Genomic DNA, 9,778 nt, shown 5'->3' on the forward strand with positions numbered 1-9,778 from the left:
GTCTATCCTGCACAGGTACTGGGGGTCTATCCTGCCCAGGTACTGGGGGTCTATCCTGCACAGGTACTGGGGGCCTATCCTGCCCAGGTACTGGGTATCTATCCTGCCCCGGGTACTGGGGGCCTATCCTGCCCAGGTACTGGGTATCTTTCCTGCCCAGGTACTTGGGGCCTATCCTGCCAAGGTACTGGGGGCCTATTCTGCCCCAGGTACTGGGGGTACATTCTGCCCCGGGTACGGGGGGCCTATCCTGCCCAGGTACTGGAGGCCTATCCTGCCCAGGTACTGGGGGCCTATTCTGCCCAAGGTACTGGGGGTACATTCTGCCCCGGGTACTGGGGGGCCTATCCTGCCAAGGTACTGGGGGCCTATCCTGCCCAGGTACTGGGTATCTATCCTGCCCAGGTACTTGGGGCCTATTCTGCCCCAGGTACTGGGGGCCTATCCTGGCCGGGTACTGGGGGTCTATCTTGCCCAGGTGCTGGGGGTCTATCCTGGCCGGGTACTGGGGGTCTATCCTGCACAGGTACTGGGGGTCTATCCTGCCCAGGTACTGGGGGTCTATCCTGCCCAGGTACTTGGGGTCTCTCCTGCCCAGGTACTGGGGGCCTATCCTGCCCAGGTACTAGGGGCCTATCCTGCCAAGGTACTGGGGGCCTATCCTGCCCCGGGTACTGGGGGCCTATCCTGCCCCGGGAACTGGGGGTCTATCCTGCCCAGGTGCTTGGGGTCTATCCTGCCCAGGTACTGGGGGCCTATCCTGCCAAGGTACTGGGGGTCTACTCTACTGGTACATTCTGCCAAGGTACTGGGGGTCTATCCTGCCCAGGTACTGGGGGCCTATCCTGCCCAGGTACTGGGTATCTATCCTGCCCCGGGTACTGGGGGCCTATTCTGCCCAGGTACTGGGTATCTATCCGGCCCAGGTACTGGGGGTCTATCCTGCGAAGGTACTGGGGGTCTATCCTGCCCAGGTACTGGGGGCCTATCCTGCCCAGGTACTAGGGGCCTATCCTGCCAAGGTACTAGGGGCCTATCCTGCCCCGGGTACTGGGGGCCTATCGTGCCCCGGGAACTGGGGGTCTATCCTGCCCAGGTGCTGGGGGTCTATCCTGCCCAGGTACTGGGGGCCTATCCTGCCAAGGTACTGGGGGTCTACCCTACTGGTACATTCTGCCAAGGTACTGGGGGTCTATCCTGCCCAGGTACTGGGGGCCTATCCTGCCCAGGTACTGGGTATCTATCCTGCCTCGGGTACTGGGGGCCTATCCTGCCCAGGTACTGGGTATCTTTCCTGCCCAGGTACTTGGGGCCTATCCTGCCCAGGTACTGGGGGCCTATCCTGCCCAGGTACTGGGGGCCTATTCTGCCCCAGGTACTGGGGGTACATTCTGCCCCGGGTACGGGGGGCCTATCCTGCCCAGGTACTGGGGGCCTATCCTGCCCAGGTACTGGGGGCCTATTCTGCCCAAGGTACTGGGGGTACATTCTGCCCCGGGTACTGGGGGGCCTATCCTGCCCAGGTACTGGGGGCCTATCCTGCCCAGGTACTGGGTATCTATCCTGCCCAGGTACTGGGGGCCTATTCTGCCCCAGGTACTGGGGGGTCTATCCTGCCCAGGTACTGGGGGCCTATCCTGCCCAGGTGCTGGGGGTCTATCCTGGCCGGGTACTGGGCGCCTATCCTGCCCAGGTACTGGGGGTCTATCCTGGCCGGGTACTGGGGGCCTATCCTGCACAGGTACTGGGGGTCTATCCTGCCCAGGTACTGGGGGTCTATCCTGCCCAGGTACTGGGGGTCTATCCTGCCCAGGTACTGGGGGCCTATCCTGCCCAGGTACTAGGGGCCTATCCTGCCAAGGTACTTGGGGCCTATCCTGCCCCGGGTACTGGGGGCCTATCCTGCCCCGGGAACTGGGGGTCTATCCTGCCCAGGTGGTGGGGGTCTATCCTGCCCAGGTACTTGGGGCCTATCCTGCCAAGGTACTGGGGGTCTACTCTACTGGTACATTCTGCCAAGGTACTGGGGGTCTATCCTGCCAAGGTACTGGGGGTCTATCCTGCCCAGGTACTGGGGGTCTATCCTGCCAAGGTACTGGGGGTCTATCCTGCCCAGGTACTGGGGGTCTATCCTGCCCAGGTACTGGGGGTCTATCCTGCACAGGTACTGGGGGCCTATCCTGCCCAGGTACTGGGTATCTATCCTGCCCCGGGTACGGGGGGCCTATCCTGCCAAGGTACTGGGTATCTATCCTGCCCAGGTACTTGGGGCCTATCCTGCCAAGGTACTGGGGGCCTATCCTGCCCAGGTACTGGGGGCCTATCCTGCCAAGGTACTGGGGGCCTATCCTGCCCAGGTACTGGGGGCCTATCCTGCCCAGGTACTGGGGGCCTATCCTGCCCAGGTACTGGGGGCCTATCCTGCCAAGGTACTGGGGGCCTATCCTGCCCAGGTACTGGGGGCCTATCCTGCCCCGGGAACTGGGGGTCTATCCTGCCCAGGTGCTGGGGGTCTATCCTGCCCAGGTACTGGGGGCCTATCCTGCCAAGGTACTGGGGGTCTACTCTACTGGTACATTCTGCCAAGGTACTGGGGGTCTGTCCTGCCCAGGTACTGGGGGCCTATCCTGCCCAGGTACTGGGGGCCTATCCTGCCAAGGTACTGGGGGCCTATCCTGCCAAGGTACTGGGGGCCTATCCTGACCCGGGTACTGGGGGCCTATCCTGCCCCGGGAACTGGGGGTCTATCCTGCCCAGGTGCTTGGCGTCTATCCTGCCCAGGTACTGGAGGCCTATCCTGCCAAGGTACTGGGGGTCTACTCTACTGGTACATTCTGCCAAGGTACTGGGGGGCTATCCTGCCAAGGTACTGGGGGCCTATCCTGCCAAGGTACTGGGGGCCTATCCTGCCAAGGTACTGGGGGCGTATCCTGCCAAGGTACTGGCGGCCTATCCTGGCCGGGTACTGGGGGTCTATTCTGCCCAGGTACTGGGGGCCTATTCTGCCAATGGAAGCAAATTAGGGTGCTCACTAATCTAATCACTGTTTTATTCAAATGTCAGTTTAGGGCATACCTGTCTGAAAGAACAGTGTTTGTTTGAAGAAAGAGCTTTTACAGCTCTCATCCCTGACTTTAAGCGTCACGTTGAGTCCCCCTCCGCCCACCCCTGTAGCGCTACACATCATGGTTGTGCTCTGGTGGAACCGGACGTGCTTCGGGGCCACGGTCAGCACCATAGGTTCTGGGACGTGGACGCTGCAGGTAAACAATCACATTCATGTCGTATATTGTGTTTGTTTATTTGTTTGTTGTTAAACGCCGTCCTCAGCAATATTCCAGCTGCATGATGGCGGTTTGTAAAAAATCGAGTCTGGACCATACAAGCCTGTGATTGACATCATAAGCATCGACCCATGCATTTGGGATACCATGACATGCATCAACCAAGTCAGCCAGTCTGAACACCCTGTCCTGTTAGTCGCCTCTAACGACAAACATGGGTTGCTGAAGACCTATTCTTCCCCGGATCTTCACGTATAGATCATCTACAGTGGTTATGGCACTGGTGTGTTTTGGGATTTTCAATATCACGTATAAACAGTGTATTTAGCGGGCCAAGATGTTTTCGACCCTGAAACACATACGTGATAACCTGTTTATCAAATAGTTTCATTCTTAAATTGTATCGTCGAAAGCAAGGTTTTCTTGAATGTGTGTCAGTCAGTCCATACTTGTACACAGATATGTGTCGGTCACTCCATACTTGTACACAGATATGTGTCGGTCACTCCATACTTGTACACAGATGTGTGTCGGTCACTCCATACTTGTACACAGATGTGTGTCAGTCAGTCCATACTTGTACACGGATATGTGTCAGTCAGTCCATACTTGTACACAGATGTGTGTAAGTCAGTCCATACTTGTACACGGATATGTGTCAGTCAGTCTATACTTGTACATAGATGTGTGTCAGTCAGTCCATACTTGTACACGGATATGTGTCAGTCAGTCCATACTTGTACATAGATGTGTGTCAGTCAGTCCATACTTGTACACGGATATGTGTCAGTCAGTCCATACTTGTACACAGATGTGTGTCAGTCAGTCTATACTTGTACACAGATGTGTGTCGGTCAGTCCATACTTGTACACAGATGTGTGTCAGTCTGTCCATACTTGTACACAGATGTGTGTCAGTCTGTCCATACTAGTACAAAGATGTGTGTAAGTCAGTCCATACTTGTACACGGATATGTGTCAGTCAGTCCATACTTGTACACGGATCTGTGACGGTCAGTCCATACTTATACACAGATGTGTGTCGGTCACTCCATACTTGTACACAGATATGTGTCGGTCACTCCATACTTGTACACAGATGTGTGTCGGTCTCTCCATACTTGTACACAGATGTGTGTCAGTCAGTCCATACTTGTACACAGATGTGTGTCGGTCACTCCATACTTGTACATAGATGTGTGTCAGTCAGTCCATACTTGTACACAGATGTGTGTCGGTCACTCCATACTTGTACACAGATGTGTGTCGGTCACTCCATACTTGTACATAGATATGTGTCAGTCAGTCCATACTTGTACACAGATGTGTGTCGGTCACTCCATACTTGTACACAGATGTGTGTCGGTCAGTCCATACTTGTACACAGATGTGTGTCAGTCAGTCCATACTTGTACACAGATGTGTGTCAGTCAGTCCATACTTGTACACGGATCTGTGACGGTCAGTCCATACTTATACACAGATGTGTGTCGGTCACTCCATACTTGTACACAGATATGTGTCGGTCACTCCATACTTGTACACAGATGTGTGTCGGTCTCTCCATACTTGTACACAGATGTGTGTCAGTCAGTCCATACTTGTACACAGATGTGTGTCGGTCACTCCATACTTGTACATAGATGTGTGTCAGTCAGTCCATACTTGTACACAGATGTGTGTCGGTCACTCCATACTTGTACACAGATGTGTGTCGGTCACTCCATACTTGTACATAGATATGTGTCAGTCAGTCCATACTTGTACACAGATGTGTGTCGGTCACTCCATACTTGTACACAGATGTGTGTCGGTCAGTCCATACTTGTACACAGATGTGTGTCAGTCAGTCCATACTTGTACACAGATGTGTGTCAGTCAGTCCATACTTGTACACAGATGTGTGTCGGTCACTCCATACTTGTACACAGATGTGTGTCAGTCAGTCCATACTTGTACACAGATGTGTGTCAGTCAGTCCATACTTGTACACAGATGTGTGTCAGTCAGTCCATACTTGTACACAGATGTGTGTCAGTCAGTCCATACTTGTACACAGATGTGTGTCTGTCACTCCATACTTGTACACAGATGTGTGTCGGTCACTCCATACTTGTACACAGATGTGTGTCGGTCACTCCATACTTGTACACAGATGTGTGTCAGTCAGTCCATACTTGAACATAGATGTGTGTAAGTCAGTCCATACTTGTACACAGATGTGTGTCAGTCAGTCCATACTTGTACATAGATGTGTGTAAGTCAGTCCATACTTGTACACGGATATGTGTAAGTCAGTCCATACTTGTACACAGATGTGTGTCAGTCAGTCTATACTTGTACACAGATGTGTGTCGGTCAGTCCATACTTGTACACAGATGTGTGTCAGTCTGTCCATACTTGTACACAGATATGTGTCAGTCAGTCCATACTTGTACACGGATCTGTGACGGTCAGTCCATACTTATACACAGATGTGTGTCGGTCACTCCATACTTGTACACAGATATGTGTCGGTCACTCCATACTTGTACACAGATGTGTGTCGGTCACTCCATACTTGTACACAGATGTGTGTCGGTCACTCCATACTTGTACACAGATATGTGTCGGTCACTCCATACTTGTACACAGATGTGTGTCGGTCACTCCATACTTGTACACAGATGTGTGTCAGTCAGTCCATACTTGTACCTAGATGTGTGTAAGTCAGTCCATACTTGTACACAGATGTGTGTCAGTCAGTCCATACTTGTACACAGATGTGTGTCAGTCAGTCTATACTTGTACACAGATATGTGTCGGTCAGTCCATACTTGTACACAGATCTGTGTCAGTCAGTCCATACTTGTACACAGATGTGTGTCAGTCAGTCCATACTTGTACACAGATGTGTGTCAGTCAGTCTATACTTGTACACAGATGTGTGTCGGTCACTCCATACTTGTACACAGATGTGTGTCAGTCAGTCCATACTTGTACACAGATATGTGTCGGTCAGTCCATACTTGTACACAGATCTGTGTCAGTCTGTCCATACTTGTACACAGATATGTGTCAGTCAGTCCATACTTGTACACAGATATGTGTCAGTCTGTCCATACTTGTACACAGATGTGTGTCGGTCAGTCCATACTTGTACACAGATATGTGTCGGTCAGTCCATACTTGTACACAGATATGTGTCAGTCTGTCCATACTTGTACACAGATATGTGTCAGTCTGTCCATACTTGTACACAGATCTGTGTCGGTCACTCCATACTTGTACACAGATGTGTGTCGGTCACTCCATACTTGTACACAGATGTGTGTCAGTCAGTCCATACTTGTACACGGATATGTGTCAGTCTGTCCATACTTGTACACAGATCTGTGTCGGTCACTCCATACTTGTACACAGATGTGTGTCAGTCTGTCCATACTAGTACAAAGATGTGTGTCAGTCAGTCCATACTTGTACACAGATATGTGTCGGTCCATACTAGTACAAAAATGTGTGTCAGTCAGTCCATACTTGTACACAGATGTGTGTCAGTCTGTCCATACTAGTACAAAGATGTGTGTCAGTCAGTCCATACTTGTACACAGATATGTGTCAATCAGTCCATACTTGTACACAGATATGTGTCAGTCAGTCCATACTTGTACACAGATGAATGTCAGTCGGTCCATACCTGTACACAGATGTGTGTCGGTCAGTCCATACTAGTACAAAAATGTGTGTCAGTCAGTCCATACTAGTACAAAGATGTGTGTCAGTCTGTCCATACTAGTACAAAGATGTGTGTCAGTCAGTCCATACTTGTACACAGATATGTGTCAATCAGTCCATACTTGTACACAGATATGTGTCGGTCAGTCCATACTTGTACACAGATGAATGTCAGTCGGTCCATACCTGTACACAGATGTGTGTCGGTCAGTCCATACTAGTACAAAAATGTGTGTCAGTCAGTCCATACTAGTACAAAGATGTGTGTCGGTCAGTCCATACTAGTACAAAGATGTGTGTCAGTCAGTCCATACTTGTACACAGATATGTGTCGGTCCATACTAGTACACAGATGTGTGTCAGTCAGTCCATACTTGTACACAGATCTATGTCAGTCAATCCATAGTGTTGTAATACATTGTGTTCATCAGTCTATAGTGGTAAATTGTGTTCATCAGTCCATAGTTATACATAGTGTTCATCAGTCTATAGTGGAACGCTGTCTTTTCCAGACTGAATGATACATTGTGTTCATCAGTCTATTGGTATACTACTGTTCATCAGTCTATAGTTATACATAGTGTTCATCAGTCTATAGTGGAACGCTGTCTTTTCCAGTCTTAATGATACATTGTGTTCATCAGAATATAGTGATACATTGTGTTCATCAGTCCATAGTGATTTATTGTGTTCATCAGTCTATAGTTATACATTGTGTCCATCAGCCTATAGCTATACATTGTGTTCATCAGTCCATAGTGATTTATTGTGTTCATCAGTCTATAGTTATACATAGTGTTCATCAGTCTATAGTCGAACGCTGTCTTTTCCAGTCTTAATGATACATTGTGTTCATCAGTCTATAGTTATACATTGTGTTCATCGGTCTATAGTGATACATTGTGTTCATCAGTCTATAGTTATACATAGTGTTCATCAGTCTATAGTGGTAATTTGTGTTTACCAGTCTTAATGATACATTGTGTTCATCAGTCTATAGGTATACATTGTGTTCATCAGTCTATTGGTATACTACTGTTCATCAGTCTATAGTTATACATAGTGTTCATCAGTCTATAGTGGAACGCTGTCTTTTCCAGTCTTAATGATACATTGTGTTCATCAGAATATAGTGATACATTGTGTTCATCAGTCCATAGTGATTTATTGTGTTCATCAGTCTATAGTTATACATAGTGTTCATCAGTCTATAGTCGAACGCTGTCTTTTCCAGTCTTAATGATACATTGTGTTCATCAGTCTATAGTTATACATTGTGTTCATCGGTCTATAGTGATACATTGTGTTCATTAGTCTTTAGCTTTACATAGTGTTCATCAGTCTATAGTGGTAAATTGTGTTTACCAGTCTTAATGATACATTGTGTTCATCAGTCTATAGGTATACATTGTGTTCATCAGTCTATTGGTATACTACTGTTCATCAGTCTATAGCTATACATTGTGTTCATCAGTCTATAGTGATGTGAAACCTGCATCACCACATGGAACTAACCCACAAGATACCACCAAGCACACAAACAAGTAACTCCAGTGAGTGTGACATACCTGGCAGCAAACGTCCCCATCCAGACAACTGCTAACAGATCAATGGCGGTGGCCGCCATCTTGAAATATCCGAGTGTTGATGCTACAGGAGAGAGCAAGCTGACATCGTTCGTACACAGCGAGAGGGTCAGATCTACACCTCAGTTCAAGACCGTGTCGCCCAGTAAACAATCGTTCCCAGTGGAGGGACGGGGGGGGGGGGGGGGGGGGGGGGGGAGGCACAGGGTTATGAGATAACGACGGGTCATGTTACATTGTACAAGTATGTAACACTAATTAGAATCTCACTCGGCCTAGTGCCTGGTACGGTGAAATGTTTCTGAATATAACCTGTGTTGCCCAAATAAGGCAGTGTAGACTAGGATGTTTATATCGCGATATGCACGTAATGTGCGGGGCGTTGGCTTGACAACAATCTCAATTCCTGTTTCCTTAATGAGCAGATTTAAATGTGAATACTGCAGCGAGTAAACAAACATAACGGTTCATGTATGGTGCGGACATTATGGAAACCTAGAAGGGACATTGTCGCGTTATCGCCCTTACAAAACCAGGCACAATGTGACACAATTGACCAACACGCGACATTTTGACCAATTGTAGCATTTTATGTTGCGTTGTCACATTGTCGCCGCATAAACAAATATGTGAAAGGCGTTCAAAGTCACGTCATAGGCGATGCCATTCATTGCGCAGAGTTGCGTCCCCTAGGTAGATTCACGTCCCCAATTCGCCCTGTTTGTACATTTAGGTTGATCAGCATCATCCCCCGGGCTGTGGGGTTCACCAAAGTGCTGAAGTCTCTCCCCTGCATCACTTCAGGCTTTTGGCGATATAACTGAAATACTCCTCCAAGCGGCGGTAACGCAAACGCACTCATTCACTCAAATTGATGATGTCCTTTTTGACGGAAGGACGTTCAGAGAGCAGGAATAAAAAAAGTCACAGTTGGCCAGTTTCCACCATGTCCGCCACAAGTGAATGAGTATGGTTTTACGCAACAGTATTCCAGCAAGATCTTGGCGGGGGACACCAGAAATGGGCTTCACACATTGTACCCTTGTGGGGAATCGAACCTTGAACCACTTGGCTGCCCCACCGTCACGAGTAGTGTTGAAGACGTCGTAATTCCTGTATGTGTGTCAGACATATACAACGTGTGTCAGTCATGGGCCCATGTACAACGTGTGTCAGCCATGTACAACGTGTGT

General features: G+C 49.0%; 1 protein-coding gene across 1 annotated transcript in view; it reads right to left on the reverse strand.

Moving 5' to 3' along the window:
- LOC124145601 (complement C3-like) overlaps positions 1–8,742 on the reverse strand; it is a 61,418-nt gene extending 52,676 nt beyond the window's left edge. Inside the window, exons 1-2 of the mRNA XM_048389141.1 lie at positions 8,568–8,742; positions 3,076–3,257 (exon numbers count right to left, since the gene is read on the reverse strand). Of these exons, the coding sequence (XP_048245098.1) occupies positions 3,076–3,257; positions 8,568–8,626 (241 nt within the window). The 5' untranslated portion in view covers positions 8,627–8,742. The remainder of the gene's footprint in view (positions 1–3,075; positions 3,258–8,567) is intronic.
- Between the last annotated feature and the right edge of the window lie 1,036 nt (positions 8,743–9,778).

The sequence above is a fragment of the Haliotis rufescens genome, unplaced genomic scaffold (assembly GCF_023055435.1).
Source record: "Haliotis rufescens isolate VD_foot unplaced genomic scaffold, xgHalRufe1.0.p SCAF_8, whole genome shotgun sequence".
Classification (NCBI taxonomy): domain Eukaryota; kingdom Metazoa; phylum Mollusca; class Gastropoda; order Lepetellida; family Haliotidae; genus Haliotis; species Haliotis rufescens.